Genomic DNA, 21,285 nt, shown 5'->3' on the forward strand with positions numbered 1-21,285 from the left:
AATCATAAGATTATACTCTGAAGAATTTTATGATAAAATTTGGATTGGGAAAAGACATAGTTTTCTAGGTAAATATAATTTGCCAAAACTACTTGAAAAAATATAGAAAATACCAAAAAGCAAAAATCATTAAAGAACTTAAGCTGATAACCAAGACCTCATCTCTCCAAAATATCAGGCTTAGGTGGTTTACATCTGTACTTTATTCAACTTCTAAGAAGTAGATAATCCTAATATTAATAAACTGTTTAAGAGAATAGAAAATTAGGAAAAGCTGTCTACTTTTACAATGATAATATAACCTAAATACCCAAACCAGACAAGAAGAATACAAGAAAGGAAAATTATAAAACAGTCCAATTTATAAACACAGATGCTTATGGAATAGTTGCAAATCTATTTCAAATATTTACATTCTGGGCTTCCCTGGTGGCGCAGTTGTTGAGAGTCTGTCTGCCAATGCAGGGGACACGGGTTCGTGCCCCGGTCCGGGAAGATCCCACATGCTGTGGAGTGGCTGGGCCTGTGAGCCATGGCCGCTGGGCCTGCACGTCCGGAGCCTGTGCTCCGCAATGGGAGAGGCCACAACACTGAGAGGCCCGTGCACCGCAAAAAAAAAAAAAAAAAAAAAAAATATTTACATTCTAAGTAGAGTTTATGCATGAAATTAAGAATGATCCAACATCAGAAAATACGTTAATGTAATAAATCATGTTAACAGATCAATAATACCTACAATCTGTAAGAAACAGAAAAGTTAGTTGTCAGAATTTAGTGCTTGTTCATGATTGAATAGACTTCTCAGGAAACTTAGAAGGGAATTTCCTTAACTTGATAAAGAGCATCTATCAAAATAGTCCAGCAAAAACTATCCTTAACAATAAGACTCTAGGCTTCTTTTCAGTAAAGACATGAAAAAGATAAAGATGCCTTTTCTCACCATTCATATTCAGCATTGTACAGGAGATTCTAGCCAATGCAACAAGATAAGAAAAATGTTGTGAATGTTGGAAAGATATGTCCTTATTTGCATACAATATGATTTTCTTGAGTTTTTTTAAGTAGAAAACATATAGGAAGAGCTTACCAGTTTCCCTAGACACAAAATCAACATATAGAAATCTTATTCACCGGTAATAACCAATTAGAAAAATTAATAAAGGGTCCCATTTTCAATAGTAATAAAAGCTTCAAGATACCTAGTGGTATGCCTAACCAAAATATGTACAAGAAATTTTTGGAGGAATTACAATTACTGAAAAGAAAAAAGTCTTAATAAATGGGAAAAAAGGCAGTGTTCATGAACTGGAAGACTCATTATAAAGATGCCAGTTGTCGCCAAATTAATTTATAAAATGAATGCCCTTCCAAGTATGGATAAGGACGTGGAATAACAGACTCATTCACTTCTGAAAGGAGTGTAGATCAGTACAACAGCTTTAAGAAACAATTTAGTTACACCTTTTTTTTTTTAACGCTTCAAAGACACAAGTCTGAAGATTTATTGAGGACAAGGTTATATACAAATCAGAATGTTCCCTAGAAATGACACCTGAATAAAAAAGGACAAGTGGCCCCTGGATATAAGAGATCATTGGTGATCCAAGGAAATGTTTTAGGTTAGAGGGATTAAAAGTAGAAGTTGAATCACCGTACATTGTCACAAACTTGGTGAAGGGAAGCATGTTACCTGGAGTTAAAGTGCACAGGAAAGGTAACAGGCATTTTAAAGTGACAGAGAATTGAAATATTCTTTTGTAAGCTGAAAAGAAATGAGAGGCTCAATAATTGTAGTTTATTACATTAGAGAGGTAAAAAGCCAAAAAGAGGTAGAGGAGCCAAGTACAGTTCACCCCTTTTTCTCTGGTAAGAAGCAAAAGAATTTCTTAGAGGGCTAGGTTTTGAGTGCTTCAGCTAGATACTGTTAGGACCACACAAGATTTTAAATGCGGCGTCTGTCCTGGATGTATTAAATAACTATTATCTTCTTTTATTCTGCCAATGCGTAGATCAGTGTGGAGATTCAGGTGTCCTCCAGAAGTTCATGGGTTCTTACCAGATTTTCCTCTTTACCCTCTTTGCGGTGTTGGCATCAACAGCTTTCCTCTTTCTTGGTAAGGAGTCCTTATATTCAGCCCTGTGGACTTTTGACTTGGAAACTGCCTTCGTTTGATTTCACACATTGCCCCAACTGACTCTAGAGTTGCTCCTGAATACGTGAGGTAGGAACTTCCTAGCAGTAAAACAAGACAATAAACAGGATGTATCCAAAATGCATTTATTGGGATGGTTTCCCATTCATCTTGATTCTGGGTGCTTTTAGTGCTGCTTCCATCTGAAGGAGCATCCTTCTGTAAGCCTTGCTTTTCCTCCTGTAGGCTGGCAGAGGACAATAGGGCAGCCAGGACACAAAACTACTGTTTGTGCATGGCTAAAGACGGTGGTGATTTTATAGCAACCTGGGCATTTCACATCCATGAAATAGGAATTGGGGCTCTGTACCAGGCACTTCTTCTTGTGTTTCTTCTTCTCCTCTTCTGGAGAGGGATGAATGAGATCCTTTGCAAGAGTCATGTTATCATGGGGAGGTCATCTCCACCAGAAAGCTGGTTACACCTTTTAATGCAGAAATTCTAGTCCTAGATGGAGAATGTTTCTTATGTTTCAGCAAATGCATTAAAATGTCTATTGCAGCAAAGAAAAGAAAAGAAAGAAACGGTTTAAATGTCCATCAGTAGGAGAATGATAATAGTGGTGTGCTCATAGAATGAAATGCTGTACATCTTACGCACAGGAGCAAAAAGAACTATCGCTATATTTCTTAACAGATGGATCTCAAAAACATAGTTGAGGGCTTCCCTGGTGGCGCAGTGGTTGGGAGTCCGCCTGCCGATGCAGGGGACGCGGGTTCGTGCCCCGGTCCGGGAGGATCCCACGTGCCGCGGAGCGGCTGGGCCCGTGAGCCATGGCCGCTGAGCCTGCGCGTCCGGAGCCTGTGCTCGGCAATGGGAGAGGCCACAACAGTGAGAGGCCTGCATACCGCAAAAAAAAAAAAAAAAACATAGTTGAATGAAAGAAGCAGGGTATGGAAGGATATGAAAAGAATAATATTTATATCAGTTTTAAAGTCTGAAAAGCAATAATAAATAGCGTTTGTGCTTATATTTTCTTTTTAGGAATCCATGCAAACATGCCAGGGAATGATAAACAGTGAGTTTGTGATGATGCTTCTCTAGGGAGAAAGGAAAGGGCTTGAAAATGGGAAGAGAGGGCTCAAAAATAGCCTCAGGTGTATCTGATGTTCTTTTTATTGAAGATCTGTTTGTCGCCATGTTGGAAATCTTTCACCATTTAAAAGTTGTTTTATCCTAAATGCAATGAGGTATCCTGGATTGGGTCCAGGAGCAGAAAAAAAGACATTAGTAGAAAAATTGGTGAAATCCAAATAAAATCTGGAATTTAGTAAATAATGTACCAATGTTGGTTTTGTAGTTCTGACAAATGTACCATGGTAATGTAAGATGTTAAAATTAGGGGAAATTGGTTAAAGGAACTCTCTGCATCATCTTAGCAACTTTTCTAAAAATCTAAAATTATTCCAAAATGAAATGTTTATTTTAAGAAGTGAGGGCAGAGTTTAGAACACTTTAGAACACTCCTAGAGGGCAAGACCAGTCTCTCTGGTAAGTCTGATTTATTCCCGTTTCATGTTTGGTACTCCCTTAAAGTTCAGAGATCTTAGAGCAGGAAGGGGCTCTAACAGAGCACCCTATCCAGCCCCTTTCCTCTGGGAGGTAAGACAGGTAAGGTATTTAAAAAGAAACTCCTGGAGACCAGAGAGGCTGAGGAACTCAGTGAGCAGGGAGGACTGGAACCAAGTTTTATCTCCTAGGATGATCTTTGTTCCTACTTCATTGCCTCTCATAATAAAGACGAATGAGGTTGAACAGCCTCCCTTATTTGTTTGTTTTGAAAACGGGAGGAAAAGAATTACATATCACCCAGAAATGACCAAAGTCACAAGGTAGAGAGGTCAATGCGAGGTTGGTACATCATTTTGTCTCTTTGTTATGAACCTCCTTAGGATTTGAGACTGCCTACCCCCTGAGGGCAGAGTGGGCTGGGATGGGAGGAAACTAAGAATTGTAGAATGTATCTGTGTCCTCAGTCCTTCTCAGAACCATAGATGTAATTGCCCCCATCTTACCGAAGAGGTAACAGGCTTAGAAAGGTTAAAAATCACTTTCCCAAGGTTATAAAACTAATAAGAGGTAGGCCTATTGTGATACGCTGATGTAATAAATTTGTCATGTTTCCTGGAAATAGCTCTTAAAACCTTTGTAATTTCTTAAGTGATAAGAGCTATATGGACATCTTTTGTTCCTAACTCCTTAAGTAGCACTAGAGCATAAAGATGAAATGGGTGTTTTTTATTATTCATAAGAAGCCTGTTTCAACCACTGAGTTTATATTAATGAGGTGATTTTTGGAAAGCCCCTAGAAATCCATAGGAAGGGGGATAGTTGCCAGCAGAGCCAGCCAGGTGATTAGAGAGTTGGAACTTTCAGTTCCACTTCCTGACCTCTGGAGAGGGGAGAAGGGCTAGAGATTGACTTAATCACCAGTGGCCAATGATGTATTCATACATACCTATGACAGGAAGCCGCCATAAAAACCCAAAATAATGGTGTTTGGAGAGCTTTTGGGTTGTTTCATCTATGTGCCAGGAGGGTGGTATACCCCAGACTCCATGAGACAGAAGCCCCTGTGCTTGGGACTTTTCCGGACCTCACCCTATGTATCTCTTCATCTGACTGTTCATTCATGTTCTTTACTATCCATTGTAATAAACCATTAATCTAATAAGTAAACTGTTTTCTTGAATTCTGTGAGCTGTCGTAGCAAGTGATCAAACTCAAGGAGGGGAGTCGTGGGAGCCTCTGATTTATAGCCAGTCAGTCAGAAGTCCAGGTAACAACCTGGACTTGCAGTTGGTACCTGAAGTGGGGGCAGTCTGTGGGGTCTGATGCTCTCTCCAGGTAGATAGTGTCAGAATTGAATTCAATTGTAGGACACTCAGCTGGTGTTGCAGAGAATTGCTTGGTAAGGGGCAAACCTCTACACATTTGGTGACCAGAAGTGAAGCAGAATGTCATCACAGAGTAGAGAAAAGTAAAGGAGAGTTTTCCTTTTACATCTATGTTATAGGAAGCCAGGGCAGACTCTGAGAACTCATATTTAAGGAAGACCCCTCTGAAGTCAGGGAGGATAAATTCCCCAGAGCCAACAGCCACTCTTGGAACAGCTGGGGCTGGGAATGATGTAGAACATGAGCCAAGGCAGAACCACAGCCCGGAACAGACTGAGAAGAGCTTCAGGGGAGTGGGCATCAGGCCTGCCAGGGTTAGAAGCCACTGCAGATTCTTCCCTCTGGAAAAGAAATAGTCATGTGGGTAAGCTCCCTACGCTCCCACTCCTCCTTCCTCTGTCCCATCTCAGCTGCAGGGCCTGTGTCTGCTAGCCTTCTGGGGAAGGGCTCCCTAAAACCAAGGGCCTCGTTTTGTTTAGTTGTAGAAGAGGCTCATGTGACTGAAGAGGACTCCTCAGGTCTTGATTGAGGTGATGTGGTTGAAAGTAAACTGTAAATCTCTATGTAAGTATGGTTGTTGGCTGAACAGTGTAAACCTGGGAGGTTTGTGAGGGCAAGGGGAGAAAAGTGCCTCTTGAGAGAGGTCTCCCAGGAGAATATGAGATTAGTTGAGGTTCAGTGAATTCCTTTGTTGCTAACTCAAGAAGCATATTTGAAGGATAAGCTTCCTCACTTAGAGTAGAGCATCCCAGACTTGTCGCCATAGTGACAGTGCTCAAACGGAGGCTTTAAAACCAGAAAACACCAGGTCAGAGGGATTCTTTTGGAGCCATGATTCTCCAGTAGAGGACTCAGCTATTGTGTGCTGTGGAAGAGAGGGACAGGGAGTTTGAATAGCTTCCCTTCCTTCCTGTCTCTTGCTGTGGGGCTTTTGTTTTGGTCTTTCTCTCTGAATTGATGTGGCCTTTGGAAAGGGGTGCCTCCCTGAAGAAGGAACTCGTCTTCATTAAAACCTGTGTCAGAAGCTGGAGGCACCAACAATAAACTATCCTAAAAAGAAATTAAGAAAACAATCCTGTTTACAACAGCATTAAAAAGAATTAAATACATATGAATAAATTTAACTAAGGAGGTGAAAGACCTATACACTGAACACTATAAGACATTGATGAAAGAAATTGAATAAGACACAAGTAAATGGAAAGATAGCTCATGTTCATGGATTGGAAGAACTAATATTGTTAAATCATCTGTACTACCCAAAGAGATCTACAGATGCAATGCAATCCCTATCAAAATTCCAATGACTTTTTTCACAGAAATAGAACAAACAATCCTAAAATTAGTATGGAACCACAGAAGACTCTGAGTAGCGAAAGCACTCTTGAGAAAGAAGAACAAAGCTGGAGGCATTACAATTCCTGATTTCAAACTATATTACAAAGCTATACTTATCAAAACAGTATGGTACTGGCATTAAAACAGACATGTCAGTGGAACAGAATAGAGAGCCCAGAAATAAACCCATACATATACAGTCAACTAATCTTTGACAAGGGGTCCAAGAATACACAATGGAGAAAGAAGAGTCTCTTCAACAGATGGTGTTGGGAAAAATTTGCATATCCATATGCAAAAGAATGAAATTAGACCCTTATACTATACACAAAAGTCAAAGAAGAATGGATTAAAGACTTAAACAGAAGACCTGAAACATTAAAACTCTCAGAAGAAAACATAAGAAAAAAGCTCCTTGACATTGGTCTTGGCAGTGATTTTTTTAGATATGACACCAAAAACTCAGGCAACAAGAGCAAATATAAACAAGTGGGACTATATCAAACTAAAAAGCTTTTGCTCAGCAAAGGTAACCAGCAACAGAATGAAAAGGCAACATACAGAATGGGAGAAAATATCTGAAAACCATATATCTAAAAGGGGATTAATATCTAAAATATATAAAGAACTCATATAGCTCAATAGCAGAAACAAAACAAACAAAAACCCACCACAAAGATATCATAACCCGATTAAAAAATGAGCAAGGGACCTGAATAGACATTTTTCCAAAAATGATATCCAAGTGGCCAATAGGTATATGAAAATGTGCTCAACATCACTAATCTTACTGATAGTGCTGAAGGACAGACAGAACAAAAAGTAATTCTGAAGGAACTGTTACTGTAACTGAAGCTTGTAGAAGGATAGGGATTTTATATATATATATATATATAATTTTATTCTGTTATATATCTGATTCTAAGTGTTGAAAACTGACCTAAGTATTCTTCACTAGTTCATGTCTTTATCCTTGCATGTGTTTTGTGAATTCCTATAGATAAAATGTGTTTTATGGTTATTAGTCTTACAGACAAAAAGTTCAAGTCATCTCATTGCTTTGAGTTCTCTCCAGGGTTCAAGGGTATCATAGGGTGTCTGACCCACTAATTGCTAATGTTATCTGGTAGTGTTATTCTTGGACTTTAATGACCTCAGAGTTTCCATATTACCTCCTTCTGTTATAATACAGCATACAAGTAGGGCCTGAGGAGAGTTCTCCAAACCGAGAATTTCAGGACAATTTCTCTATAGAGGGTTCACTAAGAAATCCACAGGAATCATGTAATGCCTAGCAGATGCTCCTTCTCTTTAGGGAAGGCACACATGTCTCTGGGGTGCTGTATGTTTCCAGATACTTGGAAGTCTTCTAGGTGGTTCTTGATATGTCTAAAATGGAATAATCCCCAAAATATATTAAGTGAAAAAAGCAAGGTACAAAACAGAGTGTGTCATATGCTATCATTTGTTTTTAAGAAAGAAAGTGGGGAGAAAAACATATATGTATTTTTATAACATATTCCTAGAAGACACTGATGACATGGCTGATTCTGAGGAAGGGAAGTTGGAGCTGAATACCTAGGAGCAGGGGAGGGTGAAAGACCTTTTACTGCATACCCTTTGAATCTTTTGAATCATATAAATGTATTGGCTATTGAAAGAGAAGTACAAGTTTGATTAAAAACAAAATCCTTCTACCAAGAAATAAACCAGCACACCTGTGGTCACTTTATCGACAGCAAAGGAGGCAAGAATATACAGTGGAGAAAAGATAGTCTCTTCAATAAGTGGTGCTGGGAAAACTGGACGACTACATGTAAAAGAATGAGATTAGAACATTTCCTCACACCATATACAAAAATAAACTCAAAAAGGGTTAAAGACCTCAATATAAGACATGAAACCATAAAACTCCTAGAGGAGAACATAGGCAGAAAACTCTTTGACATAAATTGTGGCAATATTTTGGGGGATCTAGCTCCTCATGCAAAAGAAATAAAAGCAAAAATAAACAAATGGGACTAATTAAACTTAAAACTTTTGCACAGCAAAGGAAACCATCAACAAAACAAAAAGACAATCTACTGAATGGGAGAAAATATTTGCAAATGATGCAACTAACAAGGGATTAATATCTAAAATATACAAATGGATCATACAACTCAATATAAAAAAAAAACAATCCAAATAAGAAATGAGCAGAAGACTTGAATAGACTTTTTTCCAAAGAAGACATAGTGATGGCTAACAGGCACGTGAAAAGATGCTCAACATCGCTATTAGAGAAATACAAGTCAAAACAACAAGTTATCACCTCACACGTGTCAGGATGGCTATCATCAAAAAGTCTACAAATAGGGACTTCTCTGATGGCACAGTGGTTAAGAATCCGCCTGCCAAGGCAGGGCACACGGGTTCGAGCCCTGGTCTGGGAAGATCCCACATGCCGCGGAGCAACTAAGCCCACGAGCCACAACTACTGAGCCCACGAGCCACAACTACTGAAGCCCGCGTGCCTAGAGCCTGTGCTCCTCAACAAGAGAAGCCACCGCAATGAGAAGCCCGCACACCGCAACGAAGAGCAGCCCCCGCTCGCCGCAACTAGAGAAAGCCCGCACACAGCAACTAAGACCCAACACAGCCATAAATAAATAAACAAAAAAAATTAAAAAAAAAAAAAGTCTACAAATAACAAACGTTGGTGAGGATGTGGAGAAAAGGCAATCCTTGTACCCTGTTGGTGGAAATGTACATTGGTGCAGCCGCTATGGAAAACAGTATGGAGGTTCCTCAAAAAACTAAAAATAAAACTACGATATGATCCAGCAATTCCATTCCTGGGTATATATCTGGAAAACATGAAAACACTAATTTGAAAAGGTACATGCACCCCAATGTTCATAGCAGCACTATTTACAATAGCTAATATGGAAGCCACCCAAATGTCCATCAACAGATGGATGGATAAAGAAGGTGCTGTATACAATGGAATATTACTCTGCCATAAAAAAGAATGAAATTCTGCCATTTACGACGATGTGTATGGACCTAGAGTGTATTATGCTAGTGAAGTAAGTCAGACAGAAAAAGACAAATACTGTGTTATCACTTATATGTGGAATATAAAAAATTAAATATATCTAGTAAAACAGACTCACCAATGTAGAAAACAACCTAGTGGATACCAATGTGGAGAGGGAAGAGGAGACGGGCAAGATAGGGGTATGGGATTAAGAGATACAAACTACTGTGTATAAAACAGATAAGCAACAAGGATATACTGTATAGCACAGGGAATTATAACCATTATTTTGTAATACCTTTAAATGGAATATATAAAAATACTAAATCACTATGCTGTAAATCACTGTAAATGCTGTAAATCACTATCTGTACCTGAAACTAATATAATATTGTAAATCAACTATGTTTCAATAAAACAAAATCCTTCTAGGGTGGTTAATCTGACGTGAGACTTAAATTGGCCCCTGATAATTCACTCTTTGCTCCCATTTCTCATCACTTAGGTCTTCCCTCTCAGACCCTCTGCCTCTGATCATTTGCCTGCAGCAGACATGTTGCAATATCCCCCTCCCTGTCAGAGTCTAATAGAGACTCTGCACAGGGGTGAGCCAGCATTTCTAAAATATCTCTGGTGACCAATTGCCATGTTCAGCCCTAAACCTTCTAGACTGGTTATTCTCAAACTTGAGCCTGAATCAGTCTCACCTGGAGGGCTTGTTAAAACACACCTGGCTGGACCCACTCAGTTTCTTCTATTCAGCCTGTGTGGGGTAGTTCCAACAAGTTCCCAGGTGATGTTAGTTGGGAACCACACTTTGAAAACCAGAGCTCTAGACTAGTTTCTCCTGTGATGTGTTGATGTGCAGTTTTGATGTCCCAACTGTGTCCTCATTTAGACATATAAAGAAATAAAAAACGGGAGAGATTTGTCCCTTTCCACAGGCATGCTTATAGCTCACCATCATCCAGCTCTCTCTCTAACCAACAGTACTCATCAGGCTCCAATCCCTTTATAAAATGATCGGCATGTCACCACCAGCAGGACTGACACATCAGAAGCCTGCATCCCCCTTCATCTGTACTCCCAGAGCAGACATTCTTGTAGTCTTTGCTGTCAACTCTCTGTGAAGATTTAATTGGTATTTAAGGCATTAAAAGAGTCATGCTAATTACTGATTCCCCTTCCACTGTTTCTCAGCAGGGGTACTATTAGCATTTTAGATGAGATAATTCTTTATAATGAGTATTCTGTTTAATGTAGGATTTTAGCATTCTTGTCCTCCCACCCCCAAGTCATATGGGAATTAATAATCCCACCACATTTCCCAGTGCCCCTCCCCCTCGAAACTTCCTCTTCCCCTCTTTGCTGTAGAATGCGTGGTGCGGTGCCCTGAGAATCACTGTGCCTTGTACTTAAGCTTCCAGACCCCTGCCCAAATGACATTGCTTTAGTTCCCTGCAAAAATCTCAAGTCATGTTTTAATATTTTTCTTACTTTCATAAGTGTTGATGTTAAAAAGGGGCCAAACAGTGAGCATTTCTTTCTGAAAACCCTATGGGTAGAATCGTTCATGCGATGTTCAGTTCCCTCTCTGCAGAGATTAGCACTGTTTCTTGATGAAGTGCCTTTGCATCCTCACAGCAAGGAGAATTATGTGACCCATTCTGTTTCCTTTTTTTTTTTACTATGAGTGTCATGAAACTTAGGGGACAGATGTAATGCTTGATACGTTTGTAAAATTAGTTTAGAAAACCATTTTCCGTATATTGTCAGCTTTTATACAGTTTTAGTTTTTAAATAATCAGTTTAATTTTGTATTTTCTTGTGAGTGACTTCAGGTCCTTTTGGAAACCATCCTTGATGCAGGTTGAGCTGTGACAGGATTATAGCCGGAAGTGGCCTAATCCGCTGGACAAAAGAATGGGCTCGGAGGAGCATCCCCGGCTCCCATGGGCACCGGGTGGGATGTGGGCCTGAGGCACAGGAGAACAGGTGAAGAGGTGCCTCCTGCTGGCAGCCAGCGGAAGAGTGGCTGGCGAGGATGAGGTGCCAGGTGTGCTCCAGCTGGAGGTGGAGTCAGGGTCAAGCCACAGGTGCCTGAGCCCTTTACCAAGGGTGGAGAATCCTTGAGTAGAGGGGCAGCAGATGGACTGAGCTTGCTGGGTGGAGAGCAGTTCCGCTGGGACCGACTGGCTTAGGCCATGAGAGACACAGAAACCATTACTTATAGGAGCACCCATCCTGCTTCAGCTCCCACCTGGTCCTGTGGCCACACGGGTTACCAGCAGCAAGTGGGTTCAGGTGGGGCTGGCACCCTTGGGATTAGCTCTCTGCTGAAGCTCCCTGTCCAGGTGGGAAAGAACGTCTAGCGGCGGCACTGTAACAGGGTGAGGATTGCACCCCATCCCACCCCTCTTCAGAGGGTCCAGTCACTCCCATTTCTTCTTCAATGTACACCTCAAAGTGGGGGGGACCACCATCCTAGACTGAGCATCCACCCTCTAGATCTCCTGTGTGATGGAAGGGATGTGTAAGGACCTTTCCGCCTGGAAGTTCCTCTGCTGAAATTCCATCATGAGCATTTGATTTCCTTGGGTTTACAAAGAATCTTTTACTAATACACCTTCTGGAAGGGCAACACATAATGGGCTCAGAGATAAGTCATTTGTTCCTTTGAGAGAATGGGTTTACTGCATACGCTTGATATAAGTATTTGTTTCCCTCTTAGGGAATATCTGAGATTTGCCGCTGGAGGGAAACAGGTTTGTGAAGAGGGGAGAAGGGGTGAACTTCGGGAGCCTGGACCAGGCTGAGGGGTGGGCGCCGTGGGCTGCCTGCATGTGGGTTCTGCGGTGCATGGGACGTGGGCTGGGTCCTGGGACAGTGGGGGCCGGGGGCTCACTCACTCCTGAGGACAGTCTTCTCCCAGATTTGGGTACTTTCTCCCCGTCCTGTGGGCATCCCCTTCCCCTGGCTGTGTCACCAAAGCCGGGCCCCTCCAGAGACCCCAATGGCCTCCTGAGAGGCCTGCCGGGTGTCCTTCCTCCCTCATCCCTGCTAGGGCCTCTCCCCAGACACTGCACCCTCACCCCAGCGCCCTCCTCCCTGGCACTCCTGCATCTGTCCTCTGTGGGGGAAGGAAGCACCTTGTTCTGGTTCTCCTCGTAACCATTGTTCCTGAACTCTAAACCCATAGCCGCCCACACGTGGTCATAAAAGCAACAATTGTTGACCTTGGGACATTTCCAACAGCCTCTCCGGTGATGAGGTCCTCCGGCTGCCGCTTCCACTCCCTGTTGCATGTCTGTCCCCGCCTCGGCTTTCCTGTCCTTTCTGCCGGGCACCGGCCAGGTGGCTGCCAGATCGGCTGCCCCTGCTGCAGTCCAGAGCACTTCAGGAGTGTCCCGGCTGAGGGCTCCCCACGGTGAGGCAGACCTCCAGGACTTCTTTCCTTGTCCTCGCAGCCCAGTTACCACAAGCAGCAGAGGAGACATTGGTGAGTGGGCAGAGTTTAAATTGTGCTGTTGACCCCGCCCGCTCAGTCCGCCCTGAGGAGCTGCCGGAGGGGACCACAGCGCCCAAGGTGAGATGACACCTGGCCGGGTGCCCAGGCAGGTGGGGGTGAAGTCAACATGCTTTAGCATTATCTGTTGGCCTTGGCTTAGCCGGTCAGAATTCTAGAAGTGGTCAAGTCAGTGGGAGCCATCAGTGGAGCCAGCCAGGAATCAAGATTGCTTAAGTGTCTGCTGGGTGCCCTGGCCTCTGCTAGAAGCTATTCGTACTGCCAAACTGTGGTGCTCCAGCTTCCCGACTGCCCCAAGCTTCTTCCTCCACCGCTCCAGGAGGCTGCTGTGATGAACGCCACTTGTTTTTTTGTTTGAAATTAATTAATTAATTAATATTTATTTTTGGCTGCATTGGGCCTTCGTTGCTGTACATGGGCTTTCTCTAATTGCAGCGAACCGGGGCTACTCTTCGTTGCGGTGCGCAGGCTTCTTATTGTGGTGGCTCCTCTTGTTGCAGAGCACGGGCTCTAGACGCACGGGCTCAGTAGTTGTGGTGCATGGGCTTAGTTGCTCCGAGGCATTTTGGATCTTCCCGGACCAGATATCAAACCCGTGTCCCCTGCATTGGCAGGCGGATTCTTAGCCACTGTGCCACCAGGGAAGTCCCTCCATTCGGTTTTGATTTCCCCTTTGACCCTGTGTTTCCTTGTCAAGCAGACCTCATTGGGGTTGGCACACAGGTAGAATTCCGTGTTAATGTGGGCCCAGCTATTCCGGGTGCTGACCAAGAGCTGCACAGACATGGTCACCTCCACTCTGTTTAGTGAGAAGTCCTGTGTTAGGGTAACATAGAGTGAGTGTTTAGATGGGGACTTCTTTGGGCAGCTATTCAATGGTGAATAATATTGCAAATAATATTCTGAAATATATTTCTCAATAGTATTTCAAACATGTCAGTGATCTTTTGGGATTTCCTATGTGTTATTTGAGGGGGGTCGGGATTCATTGCTTTTTGCAGGTTTAGCCAGTGAGGGAGATGGGTTTTCTGTTGCCACCATGCTGACCCTCAGGCTTATAGCGTGTCAGGGGTCCTCAGCCAATGTCAGCCAGGGGGCCATCTGTTCACTCTCAGTGCAAAGGAGGCTGATGGGGCCACAACCAATTCTAGTGAAGCAAAGAGTGTGAGAAGGAAGAGGAAGGGAAAGAGGAATTAGTGAAAGGAAGCGTGGCCTGTGATTTCATAGCGCTGATTGTTTTCCCCATGGTTCTAAAGGTGCTTTGAGCTATGGCGCCATCACTGAAGTGAGAGAGTAGCCTCTTAGACTACTTGGAAAGGCAAAAAAAAGTATGTAGGGGCTGCACTTTCATTAAGAAAATAAATCCTGTAACTTTAAAGGAATTAAAAAAAAATGACAGTGAGGTTGGACTCTGAAGTGGCTGATAAAGAAAAAAAGTAGTGGTGTCCTACTGCTGCCTGAAAGAAAATACAGAACCTGCATCTGAGATGGGAGGCATTATTTTAGTATTCAGGGGAGGCTGGATCAAAGTGAACACTCTGTATGTCTGAGCATGGCTCCCTTGGAAGGCGAAGCCTTAAAGCCATGACTTTGTGAAGCAGCAGAGGCAGAAGATCAAAGGATGGAGAAATTAACGCAAGTTGCTTTATTTTTATTTATTTATTTATTTGCGGTACACGGGCTTCTCACTGTTGTGGCCTCTCCTGTTGTGGAGCATAGGCTCCGGACGCGCAGGCTCAGCGGCCATGGCTCACGGGCCCAGCCGCTCCGCGGCATGTGGGATCTTCCCGGACCGGGGCACGAACCCATGTCCCCTGCATCGGCAGGTGGACTCTCAACCACTGTGCCACCAGGGAAGCCCAAGTTGCTTTATTTTAAAGGCAGGCTTGCCTCGGCTAAAATGGGGCTGAAGGTAGAGCCACTGGTGCTGAGAGGGCTGTGCATGAAGCCCTTTCTGTGTAGTTACCAACTTTATGCTCAGGACAGGGAAGTTTGCAATGAGGAAAAGAGGACAGGCAAACTTCTGTTGTAAAACCTAGAGCAGATGGGGCTGCAGAAATCATCCAGTACTCTTTTTCCTCCTTAGTGAGGAAACAGGGCCTCATGAGTATAGCCGTTAACCTGGTCGGTGTACAGGCTACCCAGAACTCGGTGCCCTTCTCCAGGGTCCCTTAAAGTCTGAGCCAGTGGACCCCTCATAGATGATGCAGGGACCTTTAGCAAATATTTCTTTCTTTTTAAAAAAATTTATTTATTTATTTTTATTTTTTGTCTGTGTTGGGTCTTTGTTGCTGCGCACGGGCTTTCTCTAGTTGCGGCGAGCGGGGGCTACTCTTTGTTGCAGAGCACGGGCTTCTCATTGTGGAACACGGGCTCTAGGCACGCTGGCTTCAGTAGTTGTGGCACGCGGGCTCAGTAGTTGTGGCGCATGGGATCTAGAGCGCAGGCTCAGTAGTCGTGTCGCACGGGATTCGTTGCTCCGTGGCATGTGGGATCTTTCCGGACCGGGGCTCAAACCCATGTCCCCTGCATTGGCAGGCAGATTCTTAACCACTGCGCCACCAGGGAGGTCCCGCATGTGTGTATTCTTTTTCAGATTCTTTTCCATTATAGATTATCGCAAGAAATTGACTACTGTTCCCTGTGCTATACAGTAGGATCTTGTTGTTTATTTTATATATAGTGTGTATCTGTTAATCACAAGCTCCTAATTTATCTCCCCTTCCCCTTTTCTAACTGTAAGTTTGTTTTGTGAGTCTGTTTGTGTTTTGTAAATAAGTCATTTGTATCATTTTTTAGATTCCACATATAAGTGATACCGTATGAACTTTGTCTTTGTCTGTCTTACTTCACTTAATGTGATAATCTCTAGGTCCATCCATGTTGCTGCAAATGGCATTATTTCATTCTTTCTTATGGCTGAGTAGTATTCCACTGATTGGGTTTTATTGATCTGTACCTGTGGGGGTAACCAGGTGTGAAGGTCTGGCCACCTCTGACTGGGGACAGTCTGTTGTGGAACAGCCTCAAACCCCCCTAAGAGTTGAGTACATTAGGAGTTAATCTGCGTAGGTAGAGAGATGAGTTTTCTGACAATCGGGAGTCTGGGATGAGATTTGGATCCTGTCCTGTCTCTTACACAGACATAATGAAACCAGAGGACCGTTGGATCATAGGAAAGCATAGAAGCAGTTTCTGGATGTGACACTGTGAGAGCTTTGAAGAGATGGGAGGCCACCTCGAGGAGGCAGGACCAGAAGTTGAGAGCCCTCTATAACACAAGGGAGACTTGGGGTGTGGGATGAGAGTTGAAGCTGGTAATAAGCCTGCAAGCCAAGGATCCATCCCCTGGAGTTATCCTGGGAACCTAATTACTAAACTCTCCTGGGTAATCCTTGACCATGGGGCCTGATAAAGTCCAAGCTTACTGCTGAAACTATGTTATTATTCATTTGATATCCATTAAAGCCATCACAGATTAATTATGTTTCAAAAGAAAGAAAACTATACCACAGTTCTGCAAGTAACTTATGACCAGATGTTGAGATCTTGGTATACCCAGTCATGCTTAAAAATATTGTAAGAAATCTTCAGACAGTAAAATCTAAAAATAAAACCCCCTCAATTTAAAAAGATGAATAAGAGAAAAAGCCTTGTAGTTCAAGAGATTTATTGGCTCACTTATTTTTATTTATTTTTGAAAAGAATCATGTTATAATTTAATGCCAGATGCTGAGACCCAGATATACCCAGTTTTGTGGTGGAGAGGGAGGGTACATATAAAATGCAAGAAAGTACCCAAGGGACAAAACGATGACAATCACTGGTTGCTTATCTGAATAGTCAGTGGGTACCTGTGAGCTAGAGTTTGTCACGTGCATGAATCCTTGATCTGAAAATGAGGGACAGTGGTAGTGGCAGTGGTAGAGGATGGGAGTAAAGATCTTGTCCCACTAATTTACGGTGTCTGAAGAAGATTTGGAACCACTGACAGCTTCATATCTACCGGCCTCCTACTAAGCTACCTGGGGTGAGTTGAAATTGCATTTCATAACATTGTCCCTAACTGTGCCCCTGTCTTTCTTAGTGCCAGAGATGAGTCTGAAGCACATACATGGCAGTATGTGCACTTCCCTACCCCGTTCACACAGCTGCCTTCTCAGATCTCGACTTGCTCTGGGTTACAACCTTAGTGGTTTTAGGACAGATTTCCCAGCAGGACATGGGTGTTCTTACCTCTTCTTCCTAACTACACCAGCTGGTGTCCTGCTGATCTTCAGCTGTGTCACATCCCGTAGGTCACACATCTCTACCTTTTGGAAGTAGAGGTGTTAATACAGAGGCTCACCCAGTGCTCTCAGTAAAGGGTAAGGGGAGAACAAAGAGCATCCTAGGATGATTGTAGAACTCACCGTGCTCTTAGCCACAAATTGAATGAAGGTAGAAACCTGTCAAGAGCTTTATACAATTCAAACTGGTGTCTCATGCTATGGATGAGAACCTAGATTTAGAAGGAGGGTCTGCCTGGTCTGGTGGGAGAAGTGAGTGGAACGGGAGGAGAGACTGTGGTCTGTGCACCTCTGACAGAGGCACTGGAAAGGGGGACCTTCAAGTTCAGAAGATGTCTCCCCTCAAAAAACCTTTAGAAGACACCTCAAATGAATGGAACTTTCAATTAAAATCAAGACGATGAAAATCGAAATGAATAAATAAGGAAATAAATAAAAATTCTTCACTTAGAATTTTTAGAAAATCAGCTAAGTGTAGATAGACTATGATAAGGTTGATGATAATTATTATCTTTACTGTAGGGGTCAGGGGGTGGTTATTTTGTCACTGTCTCTTCTCTAGGTTGTCTTTAATCACTATGGAGGGTCTGAGATTTCACCAATTGGCAAGCTAGTGAGTTTGCTGCCAAGGTTTCATGAATGCTGGCAGAAGATGAGCTCCATGGGTTAGGGACAGGACTTTATGATTCATAACAATGACAGTGACCAGAGAACCAGCATTTTCTCTCACTGGTTCTTTGAGCTCCAATTTCAATAGGGTGACACCTGCCCACACAGCGGAGAGAAATCCTGAGATTAGGGAACTCAGACCTTTTATAATGGACAATAAGCGTGCCTGTTCTTTGCTCCAAAGAAAGACACTCTTTCTTCCAAGGTTGTTTATGATACAAATATTCTTGAAAAGATAATCTGGAGCAAAGGCAGTCAGTGCCTGTGCTTGCCGGATATACAGCACATGAGAGACCCATAGAGAATGGCTCCTAGCTGCTGCATCCGTACAAAGGGGAAGGAAGCTAGTGTATATGGCCTGCTTGTTCTGCACCACGCACTGACCAGGAGACTTCTCACAACTTACCTCATCAAAGCTCAGAGGTGGTACTGTTGTCTTCTGAGTAAGAAAGCTGGTGAGTAACGGAGTATCAGCTGCAGGATTTGCATATGCATCGCATACTTCTTATGCTAAGCATTGTGCCAAGAAATAGCTGAGACTTAATTAGCTGCTTATCAGCTGCCTCGCCAGGCACAGTTCGAAGAGTTCTCTATGAACTGACACACATTTCTCATGCCTAAGGTTATCAGCTGCTGCAGAGGAAACTGCAGAGGAAATTGAGGCATGGGGGATGATGGCGCTGAGATTCAAACCTGTGGTTTATCCACTGTGCTCCTGTGTGCTTTCTTCAGTCCTCAGGGTCACACCCAGGGGGTCCTGGTGAAACTAGCATGAACCCAGAGGATGTGAAACGGTTTGGAAACAATGGCAAGTAGGAACAGTCGAAAGGGTCGAGTGTGTTTCATCTGCAGAAGGATAAAGGATAAATGATGATTGTCTTCAGATATTTGTAGCCATGTCTTGTAGAAAGGTAGAGTTCATGTGGCTCCAGGGGACAGAATTGGGTCCAGTTAGGCGAAGCCATATCACGGCTCAGCAGACCCTGCTGTACACAGTGACTGGAACTCCTTCCCCTGCCACCCCTTCCTGTCTCCTCTCTGAGCATTTTCCCCTGTCAGACATGCTCAGAGAGAGTTCCTGCATGAGTTGGGGGGGGGGGGGTGGAGTTCTAACTCTAGGGAACCCCAGCCTGCCCTAAGGGGGCTGGAGGGGTTAGTCTCAGAGGCATCCCTAGTCCTGCAGTTCCCGGCATTCTTACGGAGGGACCCACCAGGATCTTGGCTAAGTCCTCCCTCCATCCCTGATGGGTTTGGTTCCATCCCTGTAATCAGCAGCCTCATGGCTCAGCCAGGTCCTGGCAATTGTCCACAAACATATCAGTCCCACCCTTGCCCAGTTTGGGGCAGAACAGCATTCCTCTACTGGATGGGAGGTTGAGTTCGAAGATCTCCCTGCACTCTTAACTGTGTCTGTGGTTTTGTGATTTACTCTTTCCTTGTCGAGTAGCCCATGCTTTAAAAAGCAAGTGGGACCAGGCGGTTGGGTCCATTGCTGCTCTGTAAGGACCTGGCTGTGGACCCGTGGTCACTCCCCTGGTCTTGGGCAGCTCCAGTCCTGAGTGGAACAGGTCTGGTCCAGATGCAGGTCCAGGAAGGAATTTGGGGAGATGGTGAAAAATAGGAATGGTGGCAGCTGGTTTAATGGCATCTGTTCCACTCAGCCAGAAACATCTGTCAGAAGCGACAGACACCCTAAATGTGGTCTCAATTAGCCTGTGCGTATCTTTGCAATAAGTGTATTCTCATCAAAGGATTTTAGAGAGTGATGTTTAGCCCCATGTAAAGGGCATGATCAGGATCTGATCTCTGATCCCGAAATAATGTCTCTGCTATCCCAGATGTCGGGAGTAACTAAAAATATACTTAAAACTCTGAGGAATTCTTGGTTTACTGGACCCATCTCCTTTTTCTATCGACCTCCCTCCGGAAAGCAAGAGAACAAAGAAGTGAGCCAAAAAGCTTTAATTATCTAGTCTGCTGACATTATTTTATCTGAGCCGCCGATATTAAATTTGCACAGCGTTGCATTTCAATCCCAGAGCTAAGAGCAACCTCTGCACACTTGGGCCTTTGTCCTGCTGCTCGTTGTGGCCAGTATTCTGTTTTCTACCCCATCCCACCCTCCCTCAGATTTCTTAAATTCCGGAGTTCTGGGTGGCACTGGAAATTATCTGTCTGTGGAATGTCCATACTTTAGGAAAGTCCCTGAACTTGTGTGTTTATTCCCTAGTTCCGTCCCCCTCAACTCATCGTGGCCATTTGTGGTTGAGTTCTGGCATGTGCCCATCATTGAACAAACCTGGATGTGGTAGGAGCATTTTGCCCTGTTTCTATCACTGACATAAATGAAATTCTATCAGTTTCTATCATTGACATGTGGAGAAGGAAGAGAAAGTCTGGCCGGTTTGTTTTTTTCTTCCTTCATATACAAATTTAATTTTCCCTGTTATATCTTTAACATTTCTGGCCTGTCAAATGTACCTTCAATTGCAGTTTGGTTCTCTGGGCTGTGACCTTTCACCTGGTTTAATGTTGACACAGTCACCTATGAGCTGGTTTATTTAGCACCCAATTGATGCTATTGTTATTGCTACAACTAGGTCACATTTACTGAGGGCTTCTGGTGTGCCAAGGACTGTGCGGAGGGCTTCCATCTTCAAGCCTCTTCAAGCAAGTAACTGTTACAATCCTGCCCATTTTACAAGTGAGGACACAGGCTGAGAGGGGAAAACATTTGCTGAAGGTCCTACAGCAGAGCTGGGATTGGAAGCCAGGCACCGTGGCCCCAGAGTTGGTTAATTTCACGCCCTTTTTCAAACCACCCACAGGCCCTCTGCTGTGCATACAAGTGTCCCCACTAATGCTCCAGGGAGTGTCAGTGTCTTTATGAAACCCCATCCCCAGCAAGTGTTTAATAAGAAGTGACTGTGCAGGACACCACCATGGAGATACAGCGATGTCCAAACCTGAGCCCTTCCCCCCCACCCTCCAGGGCGCTGCGGAGACAGAGCCTCCACAGTCAGAGCTAGGGCGCTGTTTCAGGGCCTTCTCGGCCTGGTGATAGTGATCCTGTAAGCTAGAGACGCCTGGGGGCACTCCCCTGGGCCATGCTACTTGTGGTGGCCCCCCACAGACATTTTTTCCACCTGGAGCCAGTGTTGTGGCTGGACCGACCCTTGTGGTTCTTACTAAGACTGCAAGACGCAGCTCAGTAACAACCATCAGGGAACTTAGAATAGACAAGGCTTATTGCTCGCAGGTCCCTGAGGATGCAAGGCCTCCCCGGGACCACACAGCAAGGGGTGGGGGGAGAGAGGTAGAGAGAGCACGAGATCGAGCAGACCTGGGGTTC

At 43.8% G+C, this 21,285-nt stretch overlaps 2 protein-coding genes across 7 annotated transcripts in view; one reads left to right on the top strand and one right to left on the bottom strand.

Moving 5' to 3' along the window:
- MYLK (myosin light chain kinase) overlaps positions 1 to 21,285 on the top strand; it is a 271,416-nt gene that overhangs the window by 40,759 nt on the left and 209,372 nt on the right. The window lies entirely within an intron of this gene.
- Positions 2,258 to 7,112, bottom strand: LOC116752865 (40S ribosomal protein S27-like). Of its 2 annotated transcripts, XM_032629954.1 has the most exons (2): positions 7,089 to 7,112; positions 2,258 to 2,571 (listed from the first exon to the last, which is right to left on the bottom strand). In XM_032629954.1, exons 1-2 carry the CDS (start codon positions 7,110 to 7,112, stop codon positions 2,320 to 2,322), a joined length of 276 nt encoding a protein of 91 aa, XP_032485845.1. In that variant the 3' UTR covers positions 2,258 to 2,319. The 2 variants fall into 2 exon arrangements, with proteins under 2 accessions (XP_032485845.1, XP_032485846.1); XM_032629955.1 differs by lacking the exon at positions 7,089 to 7,112 and having other exon boundaries at positions 2,258 to 2,574.

Source organism: Phocoena sinus, chromosome 4, assembly GCF_008692025.1.
Source record: "Phocoena sinus isolate mPhoSin1 chromosome 4, mPhoSin1.pri, whole genome shotgun sequence".
NCBI lineage: Eukaryota > Metazoa > Chordata > Mammalia > Artiodactyla > Phocoenidae > Phocoena > Phocoena sinus.